This window comes from Acinonyx jubatus, chromosome B1 (assembly GCF_027475565.1).
Source record: "Acinonyx jubatus isolate Ajub_Pintada_27869175 chromosome B1, VMU_Ajub_asm_v1.0, whole genome shotgun sequence".
Classification (NCBI taxonomy): domain Eukaryota; kingdom Metazoa; phylum Chordata; class Mammalia; order Carnivora; family Felidae; genus Acinonyx; species Acinonyx jubatus.
In genome coordinates this window covers 114588362-114608533 of record NC_069382.1, presented here as the reverse complement: position 1 = coordinate 114608533, position 20172 = coordinate 114588362, and the positions used below count along the sequence as shown (strand labels likewise).

The 20172-nt window shown below is 38.7% G+C and overlaps 1 protein-coding gene and 1 long non-coding RNA gene across 4 annotated transcripts in view; one reads left to right on the top strand and one right to left on the bottom strand.

Annotated features, from left to right (window-relative positions):
• LOC113599980 (uncharacterized) overlaps positions 1-13751 on the bottom strand; it is a 30815-nt gene extending 17064 nt beyond the window's left edge. Inside the window, exons 1-2 of one of the 2 annotated variants that reach the window (XR_003420979.2) lie at positions 10500-13751; positions 3612-3836 (exon numbers count right to left, since the gene is read on the bottom strand). This is a non-coding gene — a long non-coding RNA (uncharacterized LOC113599980). The remainder of the gene's footprint in view (positions 1-3611; positions 3837-10499) is intronic. The other variant, XR_008296214.1, reaches the window with a different exon arrangement.
• ARHGEF38 (Rho guanine nucleotide exchange factor 38) overlaps positions 1-20172 on the top strand; it is a 132703-nt gene that overhangs the window by 58854 nt on the left and 53677 nt on the right. For both annotated transcript variants that reach the window (XM_027061842.2, XM_015062612.3), the window contains exon 3: positions 3689-3812. In XM_027061842.2, the coding sequence (XP_026917643.1) occupies positions 3689-3812 (124 nt within the window). The remainder of the gene's footprint in view (positions 1-3688; positions 3813-20172) is intronic.

Sequence of the window (20172 nt, the reverse complement as noted above, 5' to 3'; positions counted from 1 at the left end):
AGTTGGGGAGCTGTGGCTTCCCCCCCAGAAAGCAACAGAAAGGAGAGAGAGATGGGCAAAACTACTGGACAAACACTATCATTGCCATCTTCATTTCAGACAAGTAGAATGTTGTAAGGTAATATGAGGGCAAAGCATCTGTGAGCGAAACGAAGAGCTCAGACAAGGATATGAGTGCAGGGCAATGCAAGAAATGCTTTAAACACAGTGCATTTAAAGTGCTTGTGCAGTCCAAAGTAACTCTACACCAATGATTATAGTCACCCAATTGATGAAATGTTATAGGTCTGTTTTCCTTTACTTAGATATTTATACCTGGGAGTTTTGCATACATGGAACTGTAAGGTTAATGTTATTTAAGTGTAATGAGAACTTGCCACATGAAGTATATCCTGTGATGAATATGTTTGTAAAGCAAAGAGTTAAATTGGCACCAGAAACACTAACCTTTAATTTTTCTGTTTTGTACATTTGAGTTATTATGTATTGACTTTGCTTAGGATAATGTATACTTAAGACTAAAGCTTTTTTTCCAAAAATAAATTTTTAATCCATTTAAAATATAACTTAAGCTTTTAGAGCATTGCCCATTTCTAGTAAATGATTAATAAATGTATATAAATGCTTCTTTGAATTTATATCAATAATTATAAAGTCATCTACCAGTTTTAAAAGCCTATTTGGATCAGACATTTGTTTGTTCCTTGGCAAAGCAATGACTGAATGTGAATTTAATTTATGATTCACAGAATCCCCATGGGCCCATGGTGATACAGACGATTGAAACCAGGCCAATTGATGTTTTAATCCTTTCTGTCCTTCAAAAAGAAATAAAATTAAATTCTATATTTTTGTTACTTAGTATTTGCTACATTGGGCTAAGATTACAGATAGAATATAGAATTAAATCCTTACAAAAATGAATTTGAAATCTAAATTAGACAGATAGACAGAATTCTGACCTTGAGAAATAAATTGCAGAAGTAACAACTTTGTGAAAACCTCAGGAAGACATCAAAAAATCCAGAGATTGCAAGATATTCTGTCAGCATTTGCTGGTATTGGACTAAAGAAAAGGATTAAAAGATGAATTTCCAGTTCCAAATCCACCCTGAACTTCATAATTTTGAACATGGTACCTCTTTTCACTCCACATGAGCTTTTCTATCTTCAAACTAATTCATATCTTACAGAAAAGTTGCAATGATCTATGAAATAATAAATACAAAACCTTTAAACTTTTCAGAAGAAAGTTTTCACATTATTATTTCACAAAATGAAATAATAATAGGGTACACTCTACCAATTACATCTGATCTTTTATCATATAAAGGAAGTAAACTGGGAATGAAATTTTATGTTAGAAAGATTCATTTCAAAATATGATTTTACGAAGTGTTCAATGGTACATCTAAAGTGAACCAATCTAGGGACACCTGGGTGGCTGTCAGTTGAGCCTCTGACTTCGGCTCAGATCATGTTCTCACAGTTTGTGAGTTTGAGCCCTCCTGAGGCTTGCTGCTGTCAGGGCAGAACCCACTTTGGATCCTCTGTCCCTCTCTCTCTCTGCCCCTCTCCTGCCCATGCTCTCTCATTCTCTCTCGCGCACGCTCTCTCAAAAAATAAATACACATTAAAAAAAAAAACTTTTTAAAAATAAAGTGAATCAATCTACAAAAATTTAATTCATACACAACTTTTAGAAAACATATTTTGCACTATGCAAAGTTACCCCAATGTTATTTAATTAATACCCAATGCATAAAGCAATTCCTTAGAATAAAAATGTGTTAAATCAGTGGTACCCAGAAATATGTGACATTTTTAGCCATTTAATATTCTCATTTACAAAAAAAGTCATGTAACTGCTACCTACCTTTTAGATATTTTGCATAATATTAAATATACTTTGTAAAATAGAAATTGAAAGTCTTAAGTATCCAAAGATTTCAGGCAGAACAGCCGTATGTGCCCTATCTTATTAAAAAGAGTACTTAAAGGAACATTTTGTGAGATACTTAGATACCTTAAGAGCTAATAATGATTGCAGTGTAATCATGGAAATACAGATTATTTTTAAATACATAAAAAACTTAGGTTTAAAATTTTTAAAATAAAATCAAATAATAATTAAAATATTGAAATAAACCCACTACATAGAATCACATGGAATTTGATAACACATAAGGCTGGGAGTTTTCTTGAAGACAAGACTGATGATAGGAAGGTGAGGAATTTCCCATGATGGTTCGGAGGAATGCGGCCAGCTAGATGATATTGCATAAGAAATAACTGACGTAGTCAACAAATTTTAAACAAGGTGGAATGTGAAGCAATGCTTCCATGTTTAATAACAGAGTATCTGTATCAAAATAATATCTCTGTCTGGTATGGGGAATAACAGATGAGTCAAAGTCGAAAACGGATGAGATAAAAAGATGAGCAGATTGTCTCCCTCCTCCTCTCCCTCCACCATAGACCTAGCACATCTAGAGAAACCAATGCTGAGAGCGTGAGAAAACAGCTGCAGTGTTGACTTTTCATCTACAGAATTCCTCCACATCGGCCTCTAACCCTATACCCTTTGTCCCAATTTCCCTAAGTTTCTTGGCCTCCTGTTTTGATCCTTAGGTGAACTCCTTGTGTCTCTCATCCCTAATTTGCTGACCTGGTTGTGAACCAGCAGCTCTGGTTTCTACCTTTGAAGCTCCTCCATGACTTACTTGGTGATTGATGACTTGATTGCCCACCTATGACCTCACGTACTCCTACTCGTACTCCTATTCCCAGTGGTAGCCCAGTGAAGCCTGTATCAATCTGCTCATGAGCCAATTAGATGCTATCTGATTATGAAAGGAGATCAGACTTAAACTCAAGAGAAAGATTTAGAGTAAGATCCAGCAATATCAGGGCACATATCTCACCAAATTCTACTTAGATAGCTTAGGATGATTGGTCATCCCTCTACTAATCACCCAATGCCTCTGACAGAGTTTGGTTTCATTATAATTCTTGAGACATAGAAGACCCTCAGGAAATACTTAATGAAGGAGAGATGAATGAATAAATAAAATATTATAAGCACCGGCTCTAAGATCTAGGAATGATTATACTGGTTTTTGAGGGGGTGCATGAAGTTACAAAATATGATGAAACTTTAATTAGTAGAACATGTTTGGTGAAATTTCCATTCACATTTCTTTTAAGAAAAAAAGCAGGAAGCAATTCAGTACATCTACTTGTCATCGCTTTTAGAACATCTGTGGTTTTAGAACAGCTTTGAAAATAGTTACTTGCCTAGAGTGAGGTCTGACTTCTGCTGTATAAGCATTAAAGTGTTCTAAATTCATACACACTGGTACAATACCCTCATAGATGGCAGTTAATAAAAATACTGATTAGGTGGCTTACGTCTTCTTCATACTCTGTATGCACATGTACATCCAACTCATTAAAACTTGGTCAAAATAAAGAAAAAGGTAACAGATGCACCATCCTTTTTTTTTTTTTTTTTGCATGAAAAACTGCACATTTACTCTAGAAATCCCAAATAAGAATGTTTACAGCAACGGTTGATGGAAGCAGCATGGGCTGACACAGAAAATGCTTACTGTTTAGCAGGAGAAAATGTCCTAAATACAGTGCGTCTCTCTCCATCAGCTGGTGCTCAGTGTTTGTGTTTCTTCAGATTGATCGGCTGGACGTGGATAGCTTGTTTAGCAACATTGAATCCGTGCATCAGATATCAGCCAAGCTGCTGTCATTGTTGGAAGAGGCCACAACAGACGTGGAACCGGCCATGCAAGTAATCGGTATGTTTATTCTCTTCTCGAGTTCTACAATACAACAGGAAATAATATTTTAATAACCTCCCTTTGCTTTGGTTTTATGTTTCTGACTCACTAAGCTTCCCGGGAGATGTATAAATGCTAAACCCATCTTCAGGCTCATTGTAATTACACAAACTCTGTATTTATCTTCAAATGGGTTTATATCCATTTGCCGAGGTCCCACAGTAGCACTAAGCACACCATTTGCTTTTTAATTTTCAATCTTTCAACCTCTTTGCCTTCCAGATGTTCTCTCATTTTGTTTTATGGCTAACACTTACTTGATCCTTAAAGAATTAAATATTTAAATAGTTTAATAGCTTTAATGATTTTAGTCACAGTGTTTTTCAGATCTTAGGCCTATGAATCCATTGACTTTGGGATTGTAAAATTTTTTGCGTAAAGGGATTTTATAATATATAAAACACACGAGTTCTACTTTCCCATGCTTTTCTCTTTTTTCTCTATATTATTTACTTGCCAAATAGATTTTTACTTTCAGTCATAGATTATTTTCTTACTCTGGTAAGATTTGTCATTGAAAAAGCATTGAGCCAAATTTTTATTCCCCTCATTTCTTGGGAGTTTCAAAGGGAATACTGTGTTGTGAACTTTTTGAAGGCAGGTCACACTTCTGAGAGATCATACACATAGTGCCATGGAGGCTAAGACTTCTTTAAATTGTTTTTTTATTTTTCTATTTTACACATAACATGCAATGTATGTTCACTACAGAATTATTGAAACATATCAGGAGTACAAGAATAATACACCCCTCCAATGCCACTATCTTCCCTGTAAGTAACCACTGTTATCAGTTTGATGTAGATCCTTTCTTTGAGATATATAGAGACACAAACACACACTCGCACCTTATATCTTTATTCATAATGTCTTTGTTAATGGAAATCAGAGTTATAAAAAATGAAATTGATCTTGTTTAGTATTTACGGAAGACTCAAAGTTTAATAAGCAGGGCTGAGACTATGCAAAGGTGAATCAACTTATTTGTAGTGTTTTACAGACCAAAAGGTCAGCTCACTCAAAAAGATTCTCCTACTGACAGGTTTATGTTTAATCATTACTTGTGACTGAATGTCCCTGTTATGTACTGAATGTTTGTGTTCCCCAAAATTCATATGCCAAAGCCTTAACCCTCAATATAACGGTATTTGGAGGTGAGGCCTTTGGGAGGTAATTTCGGTTTAGATGAATCAGGGGTCCCCCCGTGGTGGGATTAGTATCCTTCTAAGGAAAGAGAGAGAGACCAGAGTCCTCTCTCTCCCTCTTCACCATGTGAGGACACAAGAAGGGAGCTGTCTGCAACCCAGGAAGGAGGTCTCCACTAGGAACTGAATCTGCTGGCACCTTGGTCTTGGACTTCTCAGCCTCCAGAACTGTGAGAAATAAATGTCTGTTGTTTGAGCCCTTCCTCCCCCCAGTCTGTGATATTTTGTTATGGCAGACCAAACTGACGAACAGTTTCCATCAAGTTGTAAATATATTTTCTAAAGAAAGGACTCTATTCATTATTACTTCAGTGTGGACTCATTGGCCATTCATTTACTAACTCACTCAGTGAATATTTAGTAAGTAGCAGCATGTTCAAAGGTACTGTGCGGCATTGTTGGGTATCAAAAGATGAAAGAGATCATCTCTGTCCTTCAAGAGTTTGCCACTGAAAAGCTCTTTGAATTGAAGGTGTTTGTATAATACACCCTCAGACTATTTTCTACACTATTGCGGAACTTCAGGGGATAAAAAGTATTTCTAGATGGGGAGTCACAAAAGGATTCTTGAAGGTGTTACTTGGACTTACAGGTCAGATTTCAACAAGTGAGGTCCAGGTCCCGAAGACTAAGTAGAAGCAACAGCATGAACACAAGCATGGACAGCAAATGCCAAATGCCAAGCAGTTTTAGGAAATGGTGAGAGATCAAGCCAAGTGGGAGTGAAGGATTCATGGAAGGAAGGAGTAAGAAATGAATCTGTCAGTGTAGAATAGGGGCGGACTATACTTCGAATCAAATTTGGAATTTACTCTGCAGGTACTGAGGAGCCATTAAAAGATTTTTTCAGCAAGGGTGTGATGAGACACACAAGTTTCTGGAGAAAGAAAACTATGGTAAGTTGAAGAGAATGGATAGAAGGAGAAAATGGGTCGTAGATCTGTAAATAGGTTGTTATAAATAACACAGTTGCGTGGTAACAATTATCTAGGCTAAAGTGGATACAGTGAGAATAAAAACTGGGGGTCAAATTCAAGAGAAATGTCAGATAAAACATAAACAAGACTTAGGGGTTGGTTGCATGTGCTGGAGTCAAAGACAATTCCAGATTTAAGAAGAGAAGTATCTTGATTTACCTAGAACATTCTGGTTTTAGCCTTCTCTTCTAGCAGCCAGTCCAGTTGAGCATTTGTCCTGGATTTTCTCCTTTTTAAAGAGGATCATTATTAATAGCTGCACTACAAGAGAGTTGGTAAGACCTCTTCATTGTACTTCAATTTCTAACCAGTCTCTCCTAATAGAATATAAGAGGCAGGTGCACTTGACATAGTTCTCACCATAACACATGCTAAACTCCAAAAGACAGCTCATCTCCCCTTTCCCAACCTTATGAAGTGCAACATGCACAATGTTGGCTGATAAAAAGATGGCATTTGGACACGAGCAGCTAGTAACATTTTCTGGTGGTAGTGGGAGATGTATCTGATTCTACAGATCCTGCTGCCACTGGGTAGAGCACCTAGTTTATCATGGCCTGTGATGGGTGGCCCATGATGGGTGGCCCATGCCATGACCTGTAAGAGCCATGAAGCCACCAGGATAATAGTCAGTGGGTTTTAGTGAAACATATAGGGAATTAAAGATTTTTTATAAGTGAAAAATGTGTGGGAAGTAGAGGCTTAGCAGTCCTGCCACAGAGAGTATCCAGATGCTGTTGCTACAATAGTCTGGTAATTTATCTTATGATATGAATCCATAACTTTTTAATTATCTGGTTATGCTTATTTTATTTTGCAATAAACCCTTTCAGAAGCAAGCGTTTAATCTATGCATATTTTATAAAAATTCAGTATTGATCTTCTGTTTCTCAAGAAAGTTGATGACGAACCCATAACACACAGGATACTTGCCATCCACCATGGGGTCCTAAATGCTATTGCTGACCATAAGACAATCAGAAGACAGAAATCTGCTGAAGGAACAGCAACACCTACATCAAACGTTAGTTATTGTTTTAAGAAGATTGGGCCTCTTCTTTTATTTTTTTTAAATTTTTTTAACGTTTATTTATTTTTGAGAGAGACAGAGACAGACCATGAGTAGGGGAGGGGCAGAGAGAGAGGGAGACACAGAATCTGAAGCAGGCTCCAGGCTCTGAGCTGTCAGTACAGACGTGGGGCTCGAACTCACAAACAGCGAGATCATGACCTCAGCTGAAGTCAGACATTTAACCAACTGAACCACCCAGGCACCCTTGTGCCCATTATTTTAACACCTTGGCATTTGGCATTTCCTGACCGTGCTTCTGTTCATGCCGCTACTTCACTTGGAAACTACTTCTTCTTGACCTCCTTCCCACTTGTTGAAATCTTACCTATACTTTTGAGCCCAGGTGCGTATGGTTTAGCACTTGCGGCTGCGGAAGATGTGTTTCCATAGCACTTCATGCAGCAGGGCTTCATTAGGTCAAAGAACAGTTCTCCTAAGTTAATTTCTCTCAGTTTTAGTTCTGAGTTTCCTCGGCCCTGTGAGAATGTAAAGCAATGGCTATTAATGAGTTGACACCAATAGCAAAAGAGTTTACAAACCGTTGAATTATGACACTTTTATAACACTGTGAGCAGACGAGTTAAATAAAAAAAAATTAATAAATTCCAATAATGATTTTAAAATGTTTAACCAATTCACAGAACCAAAGAAAAGCTTTTGGAAGTTTATTGTGTCAAAGGGGAATTTTCTGAACTTATTGTAAATGTTAGTGTTATTTTTAAAAGTAAACTAGTGAATGCAAGTGATAATATGAATACATATTTGCAAGTAGCACAGCAACTCAGTAAAATAATGTTTTTACCAAAGTAAGAAAAATATGGAGCAGAAATTTACTTGAGATTGATCATGGTGATTATGTACAAAAGCTGTGATATTCTGTAAATTGACATGGTGACTGTAGTCAAAATTCACAAGTAGTTTAAATATACAAAGTTAGAGTAAGCTACATACATGTAATATTTGGAGGATAAAGTTGATGTCTTTAAAAAACAATCTTATGCATGACTAACACTTTATTTGCTTCTAGTGTCACTGATCAACTTTTAGAAATAGACATTCTGTTCAAAATTAGTTAGGAGTCTTTAGTTAAAATATTCAACAAAGAAAGGGGGGGAAGTAACATCAGCTTTTTAATCTGTAAAATTATAATTATTAAGCACAAAATTGCAAATGGGAAGACATTGAAATTTATCCCTACTGAAACAAGGAATTAGCTTTAAAAATGAGAGTTTCTATTATGTAAAAGATTTCATTTTAAAACTCTATAATTCTATTTTAGAAAACCTGACGTATGGAAAGAAGTGTTGATGGAATTCCTTTTAAATAGGATAAAGTTATATCCTGCACCAGATTTTACAAGATCGATATTTGGAAAAATAATCAAAAATCATAAATAGAAACACCTTTTTGGTGAGCTTATTTTGCAAAAATAAAGAAAAGAATCCAAATGGAGGCTAAAAGTCAGTACTTTTGGAAATATTTCAGCCCAAAGATTTATATATTTCAATATAAAGAGATATGTAATCATAATTTTAATATTTTCCATTTAGCGGAATTTTCTTTAAGCTTATTAAGTGCCTCTGCACTTATAGAAGAGTATTTTCCCACTTAAAAAAAATATGGCCTACGTTTTTGAGTAGCAACATATATAATGGTAGTATTGGATTTTAACCCATAGAATAAAATAAATATTGAGTTCATACTGATATAAATAAGTGAGGAGAAAGGAAAGGTCTTTTTTATAGTAGATTTCAATGATATAGAAGGAAAGAGGAAAATCGAAAACCCCCATTAGCCAAACAGTACGTCATTGTTGCAGACAGAATCCACTGATCAGTGTTTGATTTAGTGCCTGAAAGTTTGAGGAGAAATATACTTTCCATAGTTTCAAAGTTTCTCCTAAGTGACTATTAACCTTACAGGGAAAGATGGTAATTTTACAGTGAGAAACCAGGCAAAGACCACCTAACCCAAATGATCAAGGTCAACGATGCCAGGAAATAACATGCATTCACATCATAAACCTTTAGTACAATGCACTGAGGGGGACACAACATCATACCTGTAGCACTTTTGCCCCAAATATGTGCAATTGTGTTTGATCACGAGAAAACACTAGACATTAGCAAACTCATGTAAGGGACACTTGACAAAATAATGGATTGATATTCTTCTAAAATGTCAAATTAATTAAAGATAAGGTGAGACGGAGGAACTGCTGTAATTTAAGACTGCAGCAGACTAAGGAGGAGTAACAAATAAATGCAAGTAAAAGCCTGGATAGATTCTAGAACAGTAAAAAGAATGTAGTGTTGACGTTCAAATATGGTGTTTAGTTAGCAGTACCAAAGCACTCGGAGTTCATTTCCTTTTCTGACAATTGTACTGTGGTTATCCAAGATGTTAACCCTGGGGAAGCTGAGTGAGGGACACCTGGAAACTACCTGTACTATTTTTGCAATTTTCTGTTAAGTATAAAATTAGTTAATTAGAAACTAAAAATACTATGTTTTAGAGAGAAAGCTCAACTGAACGTGTTCACAATTTCATTTACCGTTTCCATAGTGTAGTGGTTATCATGTTCGCCTCACACAATTTCATTTACCAATCATAAATCGCAACTTCGAGGAAGATTATAGAAAAATAAATTAAAAAAATAAAACAGTAAGGCCATATTTGAAAAAGAAAGAGTTGGATTCATATTTTAGTTTCCATACCCTTTACATCTGGGTTAGCATTATGGTTTGCTTTGACCAATAAAATGTGGCAAAGTGATGTTCTACAACAGCCTTGTGACATCCACTCTCCGCTCAGGGATAGAGCAGGCTCAAACTACCCAACATTTCAATCAACACAGTCAAGGCCTTGGACATGTGAGTGCGGCCTCCTCAGCCAGCTGGTCCCTGGTTACAGATTGCAAACACGTGAGTAACCCCATCAACGACACCTGGAGACAAGCCATCCCAGCTGAGCCTCACTCAAATTGTCAATGCAGAGAATTGTGAGCAAATAGTGTTGTTTTAAACCTTTAAGTTTTGGGGTGATTTTTTTTTCCTGCAGCAATAGCTAATACACATTCATAGAGATTAATTCAACTTAGATGAAAAAAAGCTTGATCTGGAAAGTGGATTTTGAGCTTGGACTTGAAGGATTTAGAAAGGTGGAGATTGAAGGAAATGACTTTCTAAATGACAAATGGCATAGAGGCCCCAAGGCAGGAGAGTATAGGAAATTCTCGTAAAGGACAACAACCTAATGTATCTGGAGCATAGTGGCAAGGAGGCTCTCCATGACCCATACATAGTAGCCGAATCAATACAGAGTTCACTGGCAATTTCTACCCCATGCCACCAACAGAAATTTCTACTACTAAATCTTTCACCAGGATAACCTGATTTTTGGTGAGACGTTTCCAAAATCACGTTACCACAAAATGCAAGCACAGGTATTCCATTTCTCTGTCCTTAGATGGCACGAATGAGAAGTTGTGATTCACGGCTCTAGTGCCAAAGGGAAACTTTCCAGATACCTAGATAAAACCAGAAGGAGGATTTTACTCACTAATAACCTTGGGGTTTGGATGAAGTTCAAGTTTAAGCACAGAGGCATATGTTTGTAGATATGAGAGCTCTGGGAAATGGTCTGGACTATCATGCCAAGATAAAAACTGGATTTTAAAATCTTGACTTCAGCAGGCTGTCTAAGTAGGAAATGGGTTCTAAATCTTTAGAGATGGGAATATGAGATGTGGCTCTTGTTTCCACTTAAAAGGACGATTATTCTGTAACAATTTAAGAAAACAGTGAGCAAAGACAAAACAAGTAAAATGATAGAGTTTAAAAACGCAAGGGTTCCAATATCAGGTCAACTTAGGTATACATCTTAACTCATCCAATTACTACATGTTCAATCTTAGGCAAGTTACAAAATCTCATGGAACTTTAGTTTCTCATGTGGAAATTTGAGGTAATAATACTCGCCCCATAGAGTATTTGTAAAGATTAAGTAAAATCATGTATAAATAATGACAGCCCAGTGCCTATTCTTAATAAATATCCAATACATGATATTACTAACTTGCTATACTGAGAATATTAAATTTACCCATCTATTTACCGAGCTTTATTTCTTGTGTATGTAACCATTGAATAAAATGTGATTTTCCCCCTAGAGGTCCTGATCATGTTTTTGAAACACTTAGATTCACTGGATATGTGTAGCTTCTAGATGCTCCCAATATCTATGCATCTTGATGATTCACAGAGCTAATAAGGCAACACGTTTTCTTCCACAAAGCATGATTTAACATATCAAGTGTCATTTCCACATTCCATAGAGTGAATATCAATGCAGTAGTCACTTTCCCAAGATGGCTCTCAATAGACCATGCCTCTCATGCTGCTATGCAGTCTAGTCCCATATTGACTCTGGACTGGCCCTGAGACTCACTAACTCATACAATGAAATGGAAGTGACACTGTGTCAGTTACTGAGCCTAAGACTAAGGAAGCCTGGAAGTTTCTTCTTTTGTGAGGAAACTGCCATTTAAGAGGTCCAGTTACCCTGCTGGAAATACCACATGGAGAGGTCATATGGAAAGAGATTAGACCTGAGACTATATAGGGTGAGAAAGTGGCTCAGCTGTCCCAGATCCTGGCTGGTGCCAGCCTTCCATCTATCCCTGCCAAGGCACCAGAGTTGTGACTGAACCATCTTGGGCCAACCAGTCAATTAAGCCCTGGGATGACTGCAGCCCCAGCAGGCATCGGGAGGGGGGGCGGGCAGAAGAACCACATGCCTGATTCCAGCCAACCCACAGAATTGTAAGAGAAAATCAAAACAGTCGCTGTTTTAAGGTTCTAAGTGTTGAGGTGGTTTGTTACATAAATAGACAACCAAAACAGAGTTTGCTTCCTCTTATATACATTTGCAACAATGCTGTAATGTTTCAAAGAATTAAAAGAAAGACTGAGTTTTGAATATGTTTGAGTCTATCTTCTGTGCTTACCTCGGGCACACTATAGCGAGAACCGGAGCTGAAAGAAGCTTGTGGTAAAGGAATTGCACTTTCTCATATGCTTTTTCCTGAGGGTGAGTTTCTCCTTTGAGAGAAAGACAATTTAGAGCTTTCTGTTCTTTGAAGGTGTAGTGGGTGATGCACTGTTGTTCTACGGCAGTACTTTGTTCTCCTAAAGCAGTGTCTCTTGTATGTCCCTGAAGCAGGAATCTGTGCCTTTAGCAGTGATTTTGTGAGAAGAACATTAGTCACTGATAATTCATGTCATGTTGCCATGTGGGAAATGCCACAAAGTGGCTCACCTGAATAATTCTTCTACAGTGTGTGTGTGTGTGTGTGTGTGTGTGTGTGTGTGTGGTACTCAGGACACAGGTAGGCTCAACTTAGTTAATTCTGGCCACTTGGGACAGCCCGGGAACATCCCAGACCCACATACTGAATGTGAGGCCAGTAGGGGCAAGCCCCAGATGCAGCAGCTGACAGATCAGGGCATTTTATTCTAAATGTCAGCAGTAACAGAAAAGCTATCAGACAGTGTGCCTGTCGGAAAAAAGGTTTTTTGGGGGGTGGGGAGGAGGTCAAGAATAAGCAAATCCATACATGAAAGGAAAAATCAGCAGGAAGCGGTCAGCAGGGTACGATGTGGGGTTGGGCTTCCAATCTCCTGAGGGTGGTCAAGCTGGCTTCCTAGGGCTACAAGGACTTATTTCTTGTAAGAAAAATAAAGCCAGAGTGGCTTAGTAACAAGCTCTACAGTTCTGTTCTCTGAAGAGAATGTTAAGTTCTAGGAACCTGCACTGGGGAGCCGGCTCACGAAGGTCCGTGGCTTAGCTGTGCAGTCAGATCTGAATGGAGCATGGAAAAACCAAATATTGTGCAGAATACACATAGAAATACAGTGCCAAGTCCAGAGTTCTATGAGCCCCTGAACACTTTCCCAATAGGCAGGGGGTGAACATGAGAAGGCGTTTGCAGAGGCAAAACCCTTATAGGTACACGGTAGCCCAGAGAGAACATGGCATCTGGGGGGAGACAAATCTGTGCTTTCATGCTGACTCTGTCACCACTAGACCTATGGCTGGGGCCAAGACACTGGGGTCAGTTAGGATTGCACTTGCCTACCTGGAATAGAGACCTCACCAAAGAACTTAACTGAAAAGGGGCCGTTCTCCTCCCATAACAAGAAATCCATAATTCAGTAGTCCAAAACTGGGGTGACTACATGCTGGCTCCTTGCAGCGTTTTCCTTCATAGTCCTTGTGTGGTGTTTGGCCTCCTGGACTCACGATGGCTCCTCCACTGCCAAGTATTCCTTCCTGCAGGCAATCAAGGAAAAACCACCTCCTCCCAAGGCTTGTTTCCAAGCCTTCCCAGGGACTTCAGCCTATATGTCATGATTTCATTTCACACACACACATTTCATTTCTTACACGTATACATGCACATGTAAATACATACTCACACACGTGTGTGGCCACCCCTAACTACCAGAGATCGGAGAAAGGTCAGTATTTTTCATTGGGTGCGTTGCTGGTCTAAATATTGTTTGTTTCGGGGCGCCTGGGTGGCTCAGTCGGTTAAGCGTCCGACTTCGGCTCTGGTCACGATCTCGTGGTCCGTGAGTTCAAGCCCGCGTCGGGCTCTGGGCTGATGGCTCAGAGCCTGGAGCCTGCTTCCGATTCTGTCTCCCTCTCTCTCTGTCCCTCCCCTGTTCATGCTCTGTCTCTCTCTGTCTCAAAAATAAATAAACGTTAAAAAATTTTTTTTTTTTAAATAAATATTGTTTGTTTAGAACAAGGAAGAATGGATAAGCAGTTAGCAATAGATGCCACCTTCATTTGTTCATATTTCAAATGGGAACAGCAAGTCCTTCATGGCGTACGGGTACAAGACATGAGGAATACTCCCATTAGAATGTAAGCTCCATGAGGGGAGGAATTCTTACCTGTTTTGTTACTGTTGCTTCACCAGCACCTAGAACAGTGTCCTCAGTAGCACTGAGTGAATGAAATAAATGATGGAGAGAATGAGAAGTGTTCGGTACCGTGGCTGGCCCACAGAAGGAACACAGTGATCGTTGTTGCTGTTGTTACCAAGTCTGCCTGTGGTTTGTCCTGTGGCATCTTCAGGGGCTGGTGGGTAGTATAGTGCAGCTAGCTGTAGCAGAGGCTAGCACTCGAGAGAGGTATTTACTAAGGTGAAAGAAATGGAGGGTCATGGATTAGTCAAAGAACAGAGTCATCGGTGCTATTCACCTTGAGGGGGGAAAAGTTAATGTATCTCTTCTTCATCCAGACAGTAGAAATGTTTTCACTTTCAAGTCTCAGAGAGCTAGTGTTTTCTTAATGTGCCACTTTTTATAAAAATGCCCACCTAGAGTTAAAGTATCCAGGAAGTCAAAAAGGTTCGGGAAGAGACCATGAGTTATCATCAAAATAAACAGCAATATTCTTGAATGTTAGCATTGGAGAAATACTTAAGAAGCATCCAACCACCTCACTGCAAGAGCCTGATTTGCCCCAAATGCCGTCACTAACTCTGGACACAGCCAGAAGGAGATCCTAATTCTTCCTTATGCAAGTCCTATTACGTATTATACACAGTCCATCTCCATGCCCACTAATGCTCCTGTTTGTCTTGCCCTGCATCTAGGAACTTCCAACTGCCAGGTATGTTGGGTGGATGCTGCCTCAGCTGTAGAATTGCTTCTCCTTTGATAGACCCCTTCACAATGATCACTGTCCTCCCAGCACTAGACGTGGCAATGGCCATGGAACAAGACCCCACAACCCCATTGTGGCTCCCCTCCTTTCTCTTTTTTCTCTTCACAGTTTAGCTAGCCTTACTGGTCCCACTTCCTCACCTCTCCATCGTGCCTCACATGATGCCTCTGAAATTGCTGTTACCATGTCACCAGAGAGCTCAGAATTGTCAAATCTAATTGCCAAATTCATTTTTCTGAACTTATCTTACTCCAGAGCTTCTGAAAATTTTTTACCAAAATATTCCTGATACCCAAAGAGAAATATGAGCACCAAGAATGTCGAATTATTACCCAAAGCCACTGCCACAGACATGAAACAACTTTGAAGTTTCATTTTATCTTAAGAATTCATGAAAAAAAACAAAGAATTCACAAAAATTTTCCATTGCCTTCTTTTCTATGAAAATGATTTTTTCACAAATGTCTTCTTAAAATTGATACTCAAGGGATTTGATTGCTTTAATCCCATGGTTGCATGCACCACCTGGCACCTGTATTTGGTTTAAACTTCATAACCCTAACCAGGGTCACTAGGGTATGCTTAGTTTTCAGTTTTATTTCCAGGCTAGGTAGGAACTAAGTGAGACTCAAGGCCAAAGGTGATGGTTTCTGTAAGCAGCATATACTCTTACAATCTCTTTCTTCTCATCTCCCCTCCTCACTTTACCCTCTTCTGGAGAACAGAAGGGGACTAGGAAGGAAAGGAAGGAAACATATACATGATCTGGCATTTTGGCTGGCTAATCTACTGCCTTGTTCAGTCCCAACAGCTGGGCTCTCCTCCAAGGAGGCTAAGCAGACTGGGGAGCTCTCATTGCATCTCCTGGGTAAAAGCTGCAAGCAAAGCTCTTTCATTTGGGGGTGGCAGGTTTACTTAGCTGTGTGTCCCTCAGGGGAGTGACAGCCAGAGGCTCATATTATCTCATCCAGTTCTTAGGCATTCTTTCTAGGGAGTAGGTCATATCTACCTTTTGTCCTCAAAGCCTTCTCACTCCCTTCTCTGTGTTGTGTATACTCTGCCTTGACAAACCAGTTTTACTTAGAACTGCAGAAATTTCTTTTGGGATATATCTTAGACCATAATTTATGCTTAAGATTTTAACTAAAATTCTCTTTTAACATCACTGTATGTAGTTGGTTTTTAGAGTTCAACTTATTACATATTTCTTTCTTGCTAATAGGAGTAACTTTGTACTTTTAAAAAGTATATTTATTTATTTTTAGAAAGAGAGAGAGAGCGCATATGCAAGTGTGAGCAGGGGAGGAGCAAAGAGAGAGGAAGAGAGAATATACTGATAGTGGAGCCTGATGAATGAATTCAAACTTACCAACCAAACTCACGAACCATAAGATCATGCCTTGAGCCAAGATCAAGAGTCCAACGCTCAACCAACTGAGCCACCCCTGTACTTTTTTTAAGGTTTTTCATTAATTAATTAATTAATTAATTAATTAGATAAAGGAGAGGTGTGGGCAGATGGAGAGAGCAGAGAGAGGGAGAGAGAATTCCAAGCAAGCTCCGCTCTGTCAGCACAGATCCCGACGCAGAACTAGACATGGGAGTAGATGTAGGGCTCGATCTCACAAACTGTGAGATCATGACCAAGCTGAAATCAAGAGTCAGATGCTCAACTAACTGAGCCACTCAGGCACCCCAGTAACTTTGTACTTTAATCTCTGTGTCTTGGTCATCTCAGGCCGCCATAACAAATAACCTTAGACTTGTTGGTTTAAAAATAGATATTTATTTCTCACTGTTCTGGAGGGTGAGAAGTCCAGGTCAAGGTGTCTGATTCCTGGTGAAAGCCCCCTTCCTACTCTGCAAACAGCTATCTCTTCACTATATCGTCACACGGTGGATAGAGAAAGCTCTGATGTCTCTTCCTCTTCTCACAAGGCACTAATCCCATCATGTGAGCTCCACACCCACTATCTAACCTTAACCCGGGTATCTCCCAAAAGTCCCACCTCCAAACCCATCACACTGAGGGTTAAAGCTTCAACATATGGATTTTAGGGGGAAATAAACATCCAGTCCATTAAACTCTTCATAAGTAACAATTTAAGTAATATCTTCATAGAATTTTTGAGTTATATTTTATGGGCAGTAAAGAGGGTCCCTTCAACTGTCATGATTCCTCCCAAAATATTTTCTTATGGAAGAAGAAGAAACAGTGTGTTGATTAGAATTAAGGTCAGCTGGTAGAAACAGCAAACAAAACAAAACATTACCAGCTTAATTAAGAGATGTCCATTTCTCTTTGGTGTAATAGTCTCAAGGCACATATTTTATATCTATACAGCATCTCTGCTCTGCAAAGTCCTCTGGGATACAAGCTTCTTCCTTACCCATATCTTCATGTACAAGGTAATGTTCAAGTTCCAGGTAGCAGAACAAAGGAAAATATGGTGAAGAAGGGGTTAATAATGAGCCATCTGCCTCTTGAAGTTCCTGGATATTGTCACAGGACAACTTTTTGCAGATTTCGTTATATGGCCACCCCTATTGCAAGGGAGGCTAGGAAATGTAGTTTTTATTCTGCTGTAGCCAAAAATGTTATTGCTTCACGGGGAGTACTCATACTGGGGGACAATGGCAGCTCTGTCATCCACAAACTTATGCAATCTCTCTGCCGTATTTCTATTTTATCCTTGGCCTGGCTGACACCAATCAGAATTTTCCTTTCTTCTCCAGACTCCTCAAGCTCTTCTGCAGACTCTTTTCCCTCTGGGCTCCCTCAATGTTAGTGTGCCCTAGCATTTGGTCCTGAAGCCCTCCTCTCACTCTGTAGACTTTCTTGCATGGTCATAGCAAAGTTATGGCTTCTGTTTCCTGAGCTTTACATTCTTACACCTCTTTTTCAGAACACTTTTTTTTTTTTACCATTTTCTTAATTTTTTTTTTTTAATTTACATCCAAGTTAGCATATAGTGCAACAATGATTTCAGGAGTAGATTCCTTAATGCCCCTTACCCATTTAGCCCATCCCCCCTCCCACAACCCCTCCAGTAACCCTGTTTGTTCTCCACATTTAAGAGTCTCTTACGTTTTGTCCCCCTCCCTGTTTTTAGATTATTTTTGTTTCCCTTCCCTTATTTTCATCTGTTTTGTATCTTAAAGTCCTCATATGAGTGAAGTCATCGATATTTGTCTTTCTCTGACTAATTTCACTTAGCATAGTACCATCTAGTTCCAACCACATAGTAGCAAGTGGCAAGATTTCATTCTTTTTGATTGCCGAGTAATGCTCCATTGTGTGTGTATGTGTGTGTGTGTATATATATATATATATATATATATATATATACATACAATACATACATATATATATACATACATATATACATTCATATATATATACATACATATATATATACATACATATATATATATATATATACATACACATATATATATATATATATACTCCACATCTTCTTTATCCATTCATCCATCGATGGACATTTGGGCTCCTTCCATACTTTGGCTATGGTTAATAGTGCTGCTATAAACATTGGGGTGCATGTGCCCCTTCGAAACAGCATACCTGTATCCCTTGGATAAATACCTAGTAGTGAAATTGCTGGGTCATAGGCAGAACTTTTTTTCTTCAATCTCAGATTCATATATCAAATTCCATAAGGGACTTCTCTACTTAAATATATTTTGGATGACTCAAATTCAGTATATCTAAAATTAAACTCAACATCTTTCCATCTTTCCACATAAACTCCATATCTTATTATCATTGTCCATCCACATGCTTACTGAAACTAGAATCCTGAGATATGCTTGGAATTAACCTCTTCATCTCTCACATACATCAATGTCTCTTGCCCTCTTCTCCATCCTCCCTGTTTTGCTTTAGTGGTTATAGCTAACATCTATTGGACATTTGCACATCCCAACTACTGATATATTACATGTTTTCAATTCATTTAATCTTCAAACAACCCTACTATTACTATTATTTGTCCATATTATAGATCAGGAAATTAAAGAACAGAGAAGTCAAGTAACTCTCCCAAATGTCACAGGGGTAAATGGTAAAACCAGGATTTGAAAACACACAGTTGATTTTAGAGCACTCTTTCTTAGGGCTCTAACTTCCTGTGTTAGCCCTCATTATTTATTTGTTGTATTTCTATGGAAGCTTTTTAATTGGATTCTCTTTTCCAGTCTCACTAACTCCTCCCTCAAATTCCATCTTTCATGTGACTAATTACCAGAGTAATCTTTCTAGAATATAATCTAATGATGTTAGTCTGCCACTTAATACCAATCATCTGTGCTTCTCCATCACCTGCAGACTAAAGTTCCAGCTGCTTCATGACACACACAGTCTTTCATGATTTAGCCCTGCCTAAAAATACAGCCTCTTCTGGAACTTTGCCTAAGTTCTATGGCCCTGTCCAGCCATGTGAGAACCACTTGCAGCTTGTGAACAGACCTTACTCCCTCAGCGTGTCTCTATGCTTTGTACTCATTCAGAGCTCCTATTTCAGGGGCAGGCTGTTATGGAAATTGCTCAAGAGCAGAATAGGTGTCCCCCTGTGTTTTATACAAAGTCTGGCAAATGGGAGTTTACTTTCACTGGCCTTTATAAGTTTCTTGAGGGAAGCCTTGGTTCTCTGTACCTGCAGTACCTACCAAAGTGCGTGGTGTGAAATAGTCACTCATTAAATTGTAAAACCAGGATGGAGTAACTACTTCATTCCTTTTTATGCTGTTTTCCTAAGCCAAAGCCTTGGACAAGGAGATCTCTTGAGTGTCACTGTCTTTACCTTGGTTTACTGCCCTGTAGGGGAAATTCATCTTGGAGTGGGGTCAGAATAATAGAGAGGCCAAATTGTATGGTATGGTATATCTTGGGGATGGACATGAGGGTCTGGACGTAAAGATGAGGTGGACCAAGAAGCATGAATATATTTACATTAGTGAAGGCAACAATGTGCAACACTGGAAAAATGACATCAGGACATAAAATATGGTCGATATTTTGGGGAGTTGTTTGTAGAGGAGATAACTTTTTCTCCTCTGCATGGAGATTGCTTTCGGGGAAAGCCAATGCAGAAATTCTTGGGTTTTAGAATCTTTTTAAAAAGCACACGAAAGTTATATTTATTTTATAGCGTTCTGGTGCTTTTGTGACAGGCAGCCTGAAGTGAAATTACCTTCACTGGTCTTGGCTCAGTCCCCCCTCCACTCCTGATCATCCCTTCAAACCCACATCCATTAGACAGAGCAGCTGTCCTTCACCACTAAAGAAACGCAGCCCAGAG